This window comes from Coenobita brevimanus, chromosome 26, assembly GCF_032717465.1.
Source record: "Coenobita brevimanus isolate Jiangsu-jjx chromosome 26, ASM3271746v2, whole genome shotgun sequence".
NCBI lineage: Eukaryota > Metazoa > Arthropoda > Malacostraca > Decapoda > Coenobitidae > Coenobita > Coenobita brevimanus.
In genome coordinates, this window is record NC_136979.1 from 45234424 (window position 1) to 45248571 (window position 14148).

General features: G+C 40.3%; 1 protein-coding gene across 1 annotated transcript in view; it reads right to left on the minus strand.

The window, feature by feature from the left end:
* Positions 1 to 412: 412 nt before the first annotated feature.
* The window catches only part of AP-1-2beta (adaptor protein complex 1/2, beta subunit), a 49538-nt gene continuing 35802 nt past the window's right edge, over positions 413 to 14148 (minus strand). Inside the window, exons 15-19 of the mRNA XM_080268196.1 lie at positions 11160 to 11283; positions 3808 to 4024; positions 3037 to 3208; positions 2283 to 2437; positions 413 to 1625 (exon numbers count right to left, since the gene is read on the minus strand). Of these exons, the coding sequence (XP_080124322.1) occupies positions 1551 to 1625; positions 2283 to 2437; positions 3037 to 3208; positions 3808 to 4024; positions 11160 to 11283 (743 nt within the window). The 3' untranslated portion in view covers positions 413 to 1550. The remainder of the gene's footprint in view (positions 1626 to 2282; positions 2438 to 3036; positions 3209 to 3807; positions 4025 to 11159; positions 11284 to 14148) is intronic.

Below are 14148 nucleotides of genomic sequence, written 5' to 3' on the forward strand. Positions count from 1 at the left end.
TAGGCCGTGGGCTTTTTCATGTGCGGCTTTTGGCAGTCACTGGGGCCCGGCTATAGGCCGTGGGCTTTTTCATGTGCGGCTTTTGGCAGTCACTGGGGCCCGGCTATAGGCCGTGGCCCTTTGGTTGGTGCGGCTACAGGCCATCTCCTTGTTGGTAGAGTGGCCATAGGCCGTCTCGTTTTGCGTGGCTTCTGGCCGTCGCTGGGGTGCTTCTTGGAGCTGAAGGGTCAGCTTCACCCTGATCCTTGCAAGGGCTAGCTCGCCTGGAAGCTAGTGCACTCAGACTGGGTGGTCTCGTCGGGAGAACTCTGGGGAATAAGGGCGCACGGCCCAGGTTAACTTATGTCAGTATTCACTGGACATGCCACGCGCTCTTTCTACCCCTCCGTAATCTCCTCCTGGGGTGTGGTGGCGGACCTGGGTTGCCACGGCCGGTATTTCAAGCATACTGCGCTACCTTGTGGCCTGAATTTTTGGTTTTAGACATTTTACCATATGTGCCAAGCCTAGAGGAATCTCCAGTTAAAATCTAAGTAAAACTGGTCCATAAACAAAGATTTTATCCCACTTTTACCAGTGACTTTCTTCGGAATTCTTTTAAAAACTCTCAAAATATGAAACACCATGAACAGTGTACACTTATTTACTTATATAATCTCTCAATAATAATTCAAACAACATATAATACAGCAGACTGGAATGATGACAATAAAATGTACAGTACTTTCTACCAACACTATCAATCATTTTACAATATTCATAATTAAAAGACTGGAGACTGTGATTTCAGTAAACATGCAATTACTGTACATAACCCTGGCTCCCTATATAATGCAGATTATGCTTTATGCCTCTGTAAGAATTTTTCAAGACACTTAAGAGATTCGTCCCTTACTTTTTACCACCACATGTGCACTATTGCACACTGGCTTTAAACTAACAAAATACTCTAATCTTTTTCAGCACAGATGACAGCCAAATGTGAACAGACTGGGAGGTCACCTTAGCTAGTAACCATGGAGAATCATTCCTTCCTCATAACTATAACTCATCCAATTACATTCAAGCACAACTATTACACAACTCAAACTGTAGAAATGGTCCAATTCCTTCTGATGTAAACAACCTGAATATGTTAAAATATTCACAAATTACCCTGTAGAACACTAAGCAGATGCATGAGTAGACTTATATACATAGACAGAGGCCCAGGATTTATATGAACTTCAACACTCATTGACTCGTAACATGCAGTCTTCTTAACACAGTTCTCTGAACACTAGTTCCAGGTGTTGATAGGTCTGACAAGAGGAAATATGATGGAGGAAAATGAAACTGAAGGAAAGGAAGTCAGAGGAACAGGTGAGAAATACACAGAGAGGAGAATAATAAGGATGTGCTTAAGAAAAATGGAACAGCTACATTGAGGAAAGATAACGAACAGTATAGGCGTGCTACACGATGCCTAAATTACTGAAACATGACCTGGGAGTTATCGAGAATGGAAAAAGAAGACATGACTGAGGTGGAGGGGAAAAAAAAAAAAAAAGTTAGGAGTGTAGGATGTTGTCGAAAGCATCAAAGATGCCCTGGGAGACGTCTGTAGCACGGGACTTGAGGGAGAGCTGTGGCGAAAGAAGAGAATATACCTGTATTAGCATCATCACTTTATTTGCCACTTCTGCATTTTATCTCTTATCTACTACTGTACCTAGATAATGAACCCTTTCATCACCTCATCTCTCTCCACTCATCACATCACACTAAGTCACAATTTCTCTCACCAGCTAAAGTTTTATTCATCTACAATAACTTTCAAAGCACAGCACTCATATGCACAAAACTCTACACCACTCTGCAATACCCCTTTTCATTATTAGCAATCAGCACAGCATCACCTACATACATCAAATTTGAGATAGTCCACCCTACATCATTCATTACAATTCTCATCCCTCTCTTGGTAACTCAAGTTTTAACCTTTCTCACAATTACATCCATATAAATATCAAACAGAACTGTGGGACATCACACACCCTCATCTCACTCCAACACTGATACTGAACCATTCTCTAAAGCATTCACCTATTCTTACACACGCTACACTTACATCATAAAAACTCTTTAAAGCGTACAACAGTATGATGTCTCTCGGTATGATTTATTAGTTCTGTACAGTACTATAATAACATGCATCTACAGTACTTTACTTTTATTACCAAATCATAGGTGATGCCAACATATCCAGCAGCTCCCACAAGACCAAAGAAGACAGTACTGACCACTATTGTTGTGTTGCCGGGTTGGACCTTGAGTTCAGTAAGAATCCAGATGCCATTGGTGAGCTTGACGGACTGGTACAGCATGTCCTGCCCCTCCACATTCCGCTTGGCAATGGTGAATATATTTGACCCCTGCAGTTTGTTGGAGATGCCATCTATGAGGGAAACAAACAGTAAGGTACCGGTAGGTTTACCAGTGTATTGTACTGTTCCCATTGTATGCTTAACACCTTCAATCAGGTGACATTTTAAAATTTACTTTAAGTCCTCATTTACAAGCTGCCCATTTTAAGGGTTTATGCTGTTAATAATTACTAAATACTGTGTATTACAAAAGGATTGCCTATTAACTGAAATGAATCATCAGGTGGCAACAAACATGAACTACAAACAGACATTAACAGATTCAAAGGATTAATCATTTGGCAGCAGTGCATTTCTTTAAGCTGATTAGAGCAGTTCGTTCTCTACTGGAATATTATATTAAACAGCTGTTTCTTGTGCCAAAAAGTCAATTGTAAAGAACTAGTTTTTAACAACAATTGTGCCCTATGTTTCTCTTAGGCACAGTTAAAATCTTCTGATGTCAGCCACAAAAAATGCCAGTTAGGTAATTCACTGCCAAAGAGTTAACAATTTTGCTGTTAAAGAGAAAACACGACAACTTGATGGACGCACAGACTGCATCTGACTTTTAAAACTGATCAGCCAGCATTCCACATTACTATAATAAGCTAACCACAAATGCTCATACCAGCATTCATGTTGATGTTCTCAATGCTGTACTGGACCTCATTCTGGCTGGGTATGTCTTTCCAAGTGGCAAGGAAAACCCGCTTTTCCATGGCCCCGTCCTCAGTGAAGAAGATGTGCATTGGCATCACCGTGGCAAAGTAGAATACATCAACGCTGTTCTTGATTGCAACCTGAAAGGGAATGCAGGAATGGTGACATGGAGAGCAATGATTTAGGGTGGCTGGTAATGCTCAAAAGCTATGTTAATAATACAAACATTCAAGCCTCCAAGGCCCCATCTGTAATGAAGGATAAAAAAAAGTGCAGTAAGTTTATGTCAAAAGCATCAATGCTATTCCTAATTGTGGCCTGAAGGAGGAAGGAGAAATGGCTTTAACTTGATCAATAAAAAGCTGTGCTAATAATACAAACATTCAAACATCCATATCCCCAACATTCATCACCAAAACAAAGCAAGCCACATCAACAAAGTTCCTGATTGGAATCTGGATGGGATGAGAAGGAATGGGAACTACTGGTTTAAAGTGGAGCATAACTTGGAAAAGATTCACTTTTTGTACAAACATTCAAATAACAGTAATACAGTATTCAAATATAATAATAATAATAATAATAATGTAAATGGATACATTACTGTAGTGCTGAGATTAACCCAGAAAACATTCTCAAAAGAAGTTAGTATGCATACTGATGGACCCTGTTACTATGCCTTCCAGGTCAAAATGGTTTGAGTTAAGTATGTACTATAAACCAAAACACAATCTCAAACCTGCAAGTTTGTAAGGGGGTCCATGCGCTGCACAGGGCCAGTGGTGGCCAGAGAGAGTGCCACATCAATGCTCTGGTTGGGGGCCAGGGGGGCAGGCACGTGCAGGGGTGCTGCAGGGGTGATTCCAAAGCTGTTCTTGTTCAGCTGGATGGCAAACTGTGAGATGGGCTGCATGGCCTTGTTGTGTATCGTCATCTCCATACTTATCACGCCACCTCTGTTGAATCGTATTTATTCACATTAATTCTCTTAACTGAAAGAAGGTTTACATGAAAAGGCATAGGCTTATATGACATGGAGAGAGTGGATATATAGGATGGTGAAGGGGGTATAAAATTATGAGACAAGCTGCATAGCTCTGTTTGTACCATCACTTCCATAATTATCACACCACTTCTGTATATCACAAATAACTATATTAACCCTATCAGGTTTCTCGGCCAGGCACATTATGTCTATGCTAGGGTCAGCAACTCTCACGCTGACCCACATCTTTGCGGCGCGATATTTTTCCTTGATCCCTCTGTGTAAATACACTTTTCATGACAGAATGTTAGTTGTGCTTTCATTTTAAAGCTGAATAGATGTGCATTATTGTAATGTGTTAAAAAAAGAACGAAGATAAAATGTCAAAATGACGAGTTAAAGTTAAGGAAAAACCAAAAATTTTGTACCTTGCCATAGAAAAATATTCAGCAAAAAAATAAATAAATAAATAAAGATACGTAAATCTGGTTTAAACTAGGCAAAACTGCAAAAAATTACCTTTACAATGATACAGTAAAAGCTCGATTAACCAGCATCCGATGCATTAGCACATCCGTATAACCAGAATGCAAATATGATCCGGCATGGGGTCGAAAATATTCCGGATACCGGTCGACCCCCTATAATTCTTGATTAGTTCTGTACAGTACAGGATAAAGTAGTGTATGCAGCTAAGTTTTCAAAATTATTTTGGCCTGTAACATGTGCTAAATTTTTCTTTAAATAATTTTTGGTAATGTTTGCTGGTTTGTGTTCGGTCTTGTACAATTTCTCTTGCTGTCTTTTTTTGTGTATTGTAGTGTACTCTCATGATCACTAATTTCTGCTCAGCGGTGCCCCCTTCGTATCCCCATATACCCAGAGAAGACGGGAGGGGGGGACGAAATGATCTCCACATGCGCCTCTACCCCAGCTCCCAACCCTCCCCCATACCCCTACCCCTCCCAGTCCCCCACTAGTCATTCTTAACTGGCAGTTACATCTCAAGCTAACCTCATACTTTACACCCTCACATTACTGATACACAAATATAAAACACTAGGATATGTAAAAAGTATATAATATGACTGAACAAGCTGCAGCAAGAAATTAATGCATTATAACGTTGACAATAAAACAAAAACGTTAACAACGGCCATCCCAGGCCTCATGCGTTGGGTGTTTCCGTGCGTCCGTGTCTCAGCTTGTGTGTTTCGGTGTGTTTATGTCTGTCTTTCAGTGTGTGTGTGTGTGTGTGTGTGTGTGTGTGTGTGTGTGTGTGTGTGTGTGTGTGTGTGTGTGTGTGTGTGTGTGTGTATTTACCTATTTGTAGTATACAGGAACTGAGCAATGCTCGTGTTGTCCTGTCTCCATATTCACATTTATCAAGTCTACCTTTACACACATGAATGTTTTTCTCATGCACCACCTCTATGTCTAAGTCGTTCCAATATTTAAGTATTTATACCTAATTGTGATATACACGGAATGTACTATGCTCGTGGGTTTCCATCGCTGTTTCTCAATAAGTCAAATTTGGCTTTAAACTCGTTTAAGTTTTTAGACTGGACAATCTCTTTGTCCAGGCTATTCCATAAGTCTATACTTCTGTAACGAAAGCTATATTTCTTGATATCCTTCAAGCAGCTTGACTTTTTCAATTTCATTCCATGTCCTCTTGTTGCTCTCTTATCCCATACAAACAGATCTTCTTTGTCAATTTTATCTACTCTCACCATGGTCCTCAACACTGCAATCATGTCTCCCCTCTTTCTCCTTTCCTCTAAGGAAGGCAAATCCAGTTTTTCCAGCCTCTCTCTGTATGACAGGTCTGTCAGACTGGGGACCATCTTTGTTACTGTTCTTTGTATTCTCTCAATCTTGTTTATATCTTTCTTTTTGTGTGGGGACCACACTACCGCTGCATATTCTAACCTGGGGCGGATCATTGCCACTATCAATTTTTTCATCATCTCATCCATATAATGAAATGCTACTCTTATGTTAGTCAAGAGTTTATAAGTCTCTCCAACTATCTTGTTAATGTGCTTTTCTGGTGACAAACTATCTTGGACCAGCACTTCCAAATCTTTCTCTTCTCTCCTTTTGTGTGTGTGTGTGTGTGTGTGTATTTGCAAAGCAGTGCAACCAACACAGGAGGCCTGAAGTGGCCGTTGTTAACACTTTTGTTTCACTGTCAACGTCATAATGCATAAATTTCTTGCTGCAACATGTTGATAGTTATATTCTTAACATATCCTAATGTTCTTCGTTTGTATTAGTAGTGGGATCAAGAGTGTTAAGCATGAAATCAGCTTGAGATGTAACTGCTAGTTAAGAATGACGGGTGGGGTGGGGGTATGGGGGATGTTCGGGAGCTGGGGTAGTGGCTGGTGGAGCTTGTTTCGTCCCCCCCTCCCCTCTACCCTGGGTATTCCAGGGTAGGAAGGGGGCACCCCTTGGCAGATATTAGTGAGTGTGAGTGTACCTGTACTGTATCTTACCTGTACTGTATCAATTACTGAATAATGTACTTTATGAAATCAAGTCCCAAGTTTGTTACTATTTCATTTGTTTGACCTCCCAGAAAATTTCTATGAGTAACATTCGATTATCCAGAATATTCCATATCCAGAATGAAAGAATCCCCATGCATTCCGGTTAACGAGCTTCTACTGTACTGTACATGGATTATGGTAAGTTTTGCATTTTATGGTGTGGTAACGCGAAAGGAAAGAGAACCACAATTTTATTTTAGTCTCGGCCGCATATTCATTTCGCAATCTTTTTCTTTGATCGGTCAGTATAAATACACTTTTTACGATAGGATGCTGGTTGTGGTGTTATTTTGAAGCTGAACAGTTATACTTTATTGTAGTATGTTCAAAAAACAAAAACAAAATAAAAAGTCGAAGCGACAAGTTGAACTGAGGTAAACACCAAAAATTTTAAACCTTGCTGTAGAATAATATTCGCCAAGAATAAAGTGATAAAGAAACAAAGCCATGAGTCAGACCAGCCGTGCAGTATCCGCCATGCATAGAGTAACCATTCCATGACGTCCTGCTCGAGTCTCTTTGTTATGACAAGTAAACGCGATTTAAAGTGAATATTTTACAAAAGTTTCTTAAAATGACGATTCAAGGTCATCGGAATCTCTGATGTTGGATTTGAGGCGACAATCAAAATCGTCATCAGAATCTCAAAGGGTTAATTATCCAATTCTATCTAGCAGGTGTACATACAGTTCTCATTATTAGTAAGTGTTGCACTCTAAAATAATGTAGTCGGGTTTCATAAAACAACCGTTCGCTATGAAATAAACTGTCATAAAGCTGAACAAGAAGTTACATATTTTTGGAATAACGATAGTAGATGATTGTGAATTTGCTAGAACAATGTCTCCCTGTCAGCTAATTGAGTCAAGATGGCCACCCAGTGTTTACATTCGCTGTAATCATTTGCCTTTCATTCCATTTTGTGTATGAAAGGTCACTGAAACACCACTGGTATCACCAAATACCTGGGCAAGTGTTTAACATATAGTGCAGTGTGCGATACTAAGTGATAATTTTTTGTGTGTGAAATACTGAAATTTATGGCTTGGAAATAATGTCTACCATAGATACACAGCCTCCCAGTCAGCTGACTGAGTCAAGATGGCCACTAAGTGTTTACATTTGCTGTGATCATCAGCCTATCATTCCATTTTCTTTCTTTTCTTTAATAACAACAGAGGAAGGAAAAACAAATGAATAAAAAATAATAACAATAATCCATACACCAGATTACTGGTGTCCTCTGTTCATAAAATATCTATAACAGTTAGACTTGAACAGCTGTAGGTTGAAGTTTGGAGGGAAACAACTCTGGGGAAGTGAGTTCCTGAGAGATGCAGTTTGGGGAATGAAAGAATTCTGATAGGCAGAAGTTCTGCAATATGGCTGAGTGACATTCCAGTCATGAGCGCTACCAGATGCCCGTGTAGCACAAGGGAAGGCATGGAGAGGTGGCACCATGGACGCAACTTCATCTTAGCATTTGCCATAAAAATATCTGTAAAATAATGCAAGGGAGGCAACATTACTTCTGACTTGTAGGGGAGGTAGTTTATTTGTAATGGCTGGGTTGTTTATAATTCTATCAGCCTTGTTCTGAATTTTGTCTAGTTGTTTTAATGTAACCTCTCCACATCCATTCCACAAAGGTGAGCAATATTCAAACTGAGAGCGCACATGGCTCTTATAAATTATAGCTAACTGCTCATCAGTGAAGAAGTTACGGACTATGTACATTAATCCAGGTTTCCTTGAGGAGGTTTTAGCAAGTGATCTAACATGAGAGGTCCAGCTGAGGGCACTGTTAAGTGAGACACCAACAATTTCAGTACTTTTGGAGATGGGAATATCAGTAGTACTGAAGGTAATATACCAATCTGGCAATATCTGTCTATTAGTAAGTTGTATATATTTAGTTTTACTAGTATTAAATGAGACAAGGTTGTTTTGTCCCCATTCACTGATCATAGATAGGTCTTGATTTATGGAGATGGCTGTACTGAGTTGAGAGGTAGAGATATTAGACTTTGTAAATAGGTGTCTGAGTGTGAATGAACTATGTAGTGTTGAGTCATCTTCATATGAGTGGATGGGATTATAGGTGACAGATAAGAGATCATTAATATGAACCAGGAACAGGGTTGGGGCCAGAACTGATCCCCGTGGCACGCCGGCATTAATTGAGTGGAAATTGGAATATACATCATCTACTTTTACTCTTATTTTCCTGTCACTGACATATGAGGAGATCAAAGGAACAAAAGACGTTAGTCCATAGCAAGGGAGTTTGGACAGCAGGGAATGGTGCCATACTCTATCAAAAGCTTTAGAAATATCAAGGGCTACTGCATGAGTTTCTCCATGTAGGTCAATTGATTGCCGGATGGTATGAGGTAGGAGATTGAGTATGTCAATGGTGGATCTTTGGTGGCGAAAACCATATTGTCTATCACTAATTAAGTAGCTGGATTCAAGATGTTTAACAAAGTGCTTATTAATCAAAGTTTCAAATACCTTACCAAGAGAAGATGTGCCTGCTATTGGTCTGTAATCAGAGGGGTCAGAGGAACTTCCTTTCTTCAGAATTGGGTGGATATTGGCTTCTTTCCATGAATTTGGGAATGAGGAAGTATATATGCATAGTCTGAATACTTTAGCTACAACAGAAGCAAGTTCAGCCGAACACTTTTTCAAAACAATTGGCGGAATTCCATCTGGGCCTGGAGCTTTGTTGGTGGGTAAATTGTCTAGGATGGCTTTTACGTATCTTATCTGTATTTAAAGTGAAACAATTTCGGGAGAGTCAAATTCTAGTACTGGGACATTCTGGCTGGCATCGTCTATGGTAGAATTTCTGGCAAATGTACTGGCAAAAATATCTGCTTTCGCATGTGGGTCATTTGTAGTGTTGCCATCTGAAGATTTCAGTGGGGGATTGGATGATGATTTGTTAAAGTTATTATTGAAAGAATTAAGAGTTGACCAGAATACTGTACTGTCACTAGGGTTGTTAAGTAGTTTTGATGCGTGCTTTTGAAGAAAGTTTGATATAGCTAGATTTACTACATTTTTTCCATGATTTCTAGCAATTATAAACTGAGAGTGTATTTCAGATGTTTTTGATATTAAGAGTTATATCCTAATGACTTTTGGGCTGTTGCTCTGGCACAGTTGCCATCAAACCATTTTGGAGAGTTCGATCTTTTAGTGGACTGTTGACTTGGTATGAATGAATCCATACCAGCTAGTATTAGGTCGCAAATGTGGGACTCCGTAGAATTGGGATCGCGAATCCATACCAGCTAGTATTAAGTCACAAATGTGGGACTCGGTAGAATTGGTATCGGTAGAGAAGAAAGACTGCCATGGAATGTCAGCAAGATAATTTCTTAATCCATCCCAGTTTGCCCAATCAAAGTGCCATTGGGTCACCCTGACAGGTTCAGAACGGGGAGGTGTGGGGGGGTTAACTAATAAGGCTTTGATGAGATTGTGGTCAGAGGATCCAAGTGGTGACAGTACCTCTATCCTGTATTGATCTGGATTATTTGTCAAGAATAAATCCAAGAGATGGTGATTATGGTCCGGATTATCAGGTATTCTGGTTGGTTGCTTTACCAGCTGGGTGAGATTAAACGATTCTGCAAACAGCTCGCACTCTAGACCAGCGTCATCAGTCCTGGCAGAATGCAATAACCATTCAACATTATATATGTTAAAATCACCCAAAATGGTAATTTCAGTGCTAAGGGCAAGGTTAAGGTTACTCAACTGTGTGGATATGGAATCAAATACACTGGGTTCCGAAGAAGCACTGGGGGAGCGATAGACTACACAGATAAATTTGGTAATATTTTGACAATTTAGTTCATACAATGAGTAATCAAAACTGGATGAAGCGAAGTTTATAACTGTGTCAACTGCATATTGGGATTTGATATAACAACAGGTGCCGCCGTTGTTACGGAAGTTTGTGAGGAGATGGTAACCGGGAAAACAAAAAGGCCACTGAAACACAAAAGCTATTGACAAATAACAGCATAAGTGCATAACAAATAGTGCAGTGAAGCAACTTTAACTGAAAGGTGATTTTTTTTTTGGGGGGATGGGTGGCAGTGATGGTAAAATACAGCCTAAATGGGTAAGTTCTTTTTTTCGATCTTAGGTTTCATGGTCAAGGACCCCCTCCCTATCCCCTGTGAATCCATGTTAAATCGACCTCATTATATGATAATTCATTATGCGATGGGTTTTCATGTGAAGTAACCCCATCGTAAAAGTCTTGACTCAGACTTTTATGTAAAACTGGTACTGTCCATTGGCTGGAAATAAGCAAATAAACAAGTAGCAATGGAACTTTGATAGGTAAATTTTCTGTGATTTACTGAGGAATCTTGCAGTCCACCATCCTCCTCTCAACAGACAGAGATGGGAGTCAACTGGTATGTGTATTAAGGGGTGGTGGAGGTTCATGGTTAAACTGGTGCCACTACAGGAAGGTATCTCTCTCCAGTACTATACACGATGGTCAACTTTCACAACACCCACCGTCGTGCAAAAGTGCCATGTATCTCCATGCCTTTGCCCCTGGTTGCCGGTAGCCACACCTGCTTGGGGGAGGTGTATCCAGATGCACCAGCAGTACCCATGCCAAATATGTCACCCAGAAGACCTGAAACATGAGATGTTAATATACTATGGGTTACCTAAGGATTTATCTCGCTTGAACTTGCTCTTGGACTTGGATGTACCTGCCTGCAACTATTCATCTACACTTCTATGCACTTCCAGTAAAACAATAACCCATATAAATTTAAGTGTTTATTTAATGATCATGTACACCCACGATCACTAATTTCAGCTCAGGGGTGCCCCTTTACTACCCCTATATACCCAGGGAAGACAGGTGAGGGGGATGAAACGAGCTCCATCCGCCTCTACCCCAGCTCCCAACCCTCCCCCATACCCCTGCCCAGCCCAACCCTCCACTTGTCATTCTTAACTGGCAGTTATATCGCAAGCTAACCTCATACTTTACATTCATGGTCACATTATTAATACACAAAAATAAAAATACTAGGATATGAAAAATGCATATAATATAACCATGAACACGCTGCAGCAAGAAATTAATGCATTATAACGTTGACAGGAAAACAAAAACGTTAACAACAGCCATCCCAGGCCTCATGCACTGGGTGCTTGTGTGTGTGTGTGTGTGTGTGTGTGTGTGTGTGTGTGTGTGTGCAAAACAGCGCACCCAACACATGAGGCCTGAGGTGGCTGTTGTTAATGCTTTTGTTTTACTGTCAACGTCATAATGCATTAATTTCTTGCTGCAGCGTGTTGATAGTTATATTATATACTTATTTACATACTCTAGTGTTCTATGTTTGTATTAGTAGTGGGACCAAGAGTGTTAAGCATGAAATCAGCTTCAGATGTAACCGCCAGTTAGCCCCCTCGCACATGATGACTCAAAATGGGTCAAACGGTGTTCGTCTGAAGAGGAACCAATGACGCACTATGACTCACTTGTCAGTGATTGTCTGAAGGGATGCCAATTAGGCAATTCCAAAGAGAAATATTCACAAAAAATTATGTTTTAGCATGAAATGCGTCAATATTTGACGCGTCATAAGGGAGGGTGTCTATTTCCAGGCCAACACTCTCAAATTGTCGGCCCTCTCTCGGTTTTCAGTTCGGGGGGGAGGGGGGGGCAATTTTTGGTGATTTACTAGAAAACTATTGGTCACATCAGAATTCCGACGACACCATGTGAAAGCTCATGCAGTCCTGCATCGAGACATATGCTTAACTCTTGCATTATGTGGGCAAAATTTTTTGCTAAAGTGTAGGGCAGTTATTTTTACTATTGAACAATAGTATTCTCACCCCATTTCGGTACTTTCACAGTACTTTTACTCATCAATCTTGTGTATTTTTATTAGCTTATCATATAGTATGAACATCAAGGAAGATGATGATATACAGTTTATACCATTATAACCAATTTCTTGGGTAAATAAAATACGTGGGAATGTTTCTCTTTGTGCACGACCCCAGCCTGCCCTCATGGCATTTTCTCTGATCATGTTACACATGCTTACAGAAAACTTAGGTGAACGAGAGGGTTAACAATGACAGGTTTGGGGAGGCAGTGGCTCAATTGGTAGAGAGTTGGCCTGCAGTCCTAACGGACCCGGGTTCAAATCCCGCTGGGGCAGGGAACAGTTTAAGGATTTGAATTTCATAAATATCAGACTTTACTGATCTACCAGAAGACCCGCCGACATGTCGTAAAAATACCCCCGCTAATACCAATACACCAGTCCTGTATGAGACAACCCTAGCATGTATTCAATATGGACGGTGGGTGTTAGTGCCGAAGTGGTGACATGTAGAGGTGTATGGTATGTAGGAGGACTACTGGGCCTTGAAAGCAGACTGTGAAGCCTATGCCCAGAGTCGGTCACATAAAAAAAAAAAAAAAAAAAAAAAAGGTGGAGGGGGTTGGGAGCTGGGGTAGAGGCGGTTGGAGCTCGTTTTGTCCTCCCTCCCCTCTTCCCTGGGTATACAGGGGTAGGAAAGGGACACCCATAGGCAGAAATCAGTGATCATGAGTGTACATATTTCTAATGTTTTCAGAGGTCCCTCCCAATAGTCCGCAAAAAACAATACAGTAGTCTGAAAGACCTTTGGTCCTCTGCCATTCGGATTATGGGATTTTTACTGTACGTGTGTATGTACACACACATATATATATACATCCATCAGCCAATCGTACATTACCCCATGTGAAGCGCAGGAGCCCGGGGCTAGGCAAGTTGGTCCTGACATTTAAGATGAGAGTGAATATATATATATATATATATATATATATATATATAGTACACACACACACACACACACACGATGGTCCCTAGCCTGGCAGATCTGTTGTATTGAAGGAGGCTGGAAAAGCTGGATCTGCCTTTTTTTTTAGAAGGGAGTAAGACGACATGATTGCAGTGTTCAGGGCCATGATGGGAGTAGATAAAACTGACAGAAAAGATCTGTTTGTATGGGATGGGAAAGTAACAAGAGGACACGGAATGAAACTGAAAAAGACAAGATGCTTGAAAGATATCATGAAATACAGTTTGCCAAATAGATGCACTGACCTGTGAAACAGCCTGGCCAATGAGATCGTCCAGTCTAAAAACATAAACGAGTTCAAAGCAAAATTTTATTTATTGAGAAACAGACTGGACCAGACGAGCATAGCTCAGTTCCTGTATATCACAACTAGGTAAATACAACTACGTAAAAACACACACACACACAAAAGTACAAGTACTTTACTAGATTGCTGTAAAATATACACAAAACAACATCATCACAGTACTACCTAAAAAAGGTATCTATTCCCCCTACCCCAGTGTCTGCTTCTAACCCTAGCTTTTTTGAGTGTAGAAACAAGCAGTAGCCTATGTAGTTTATATGGTTATAATTACTCTGAAAAAGAAGAACTAAAAGAAACACACACACACACACA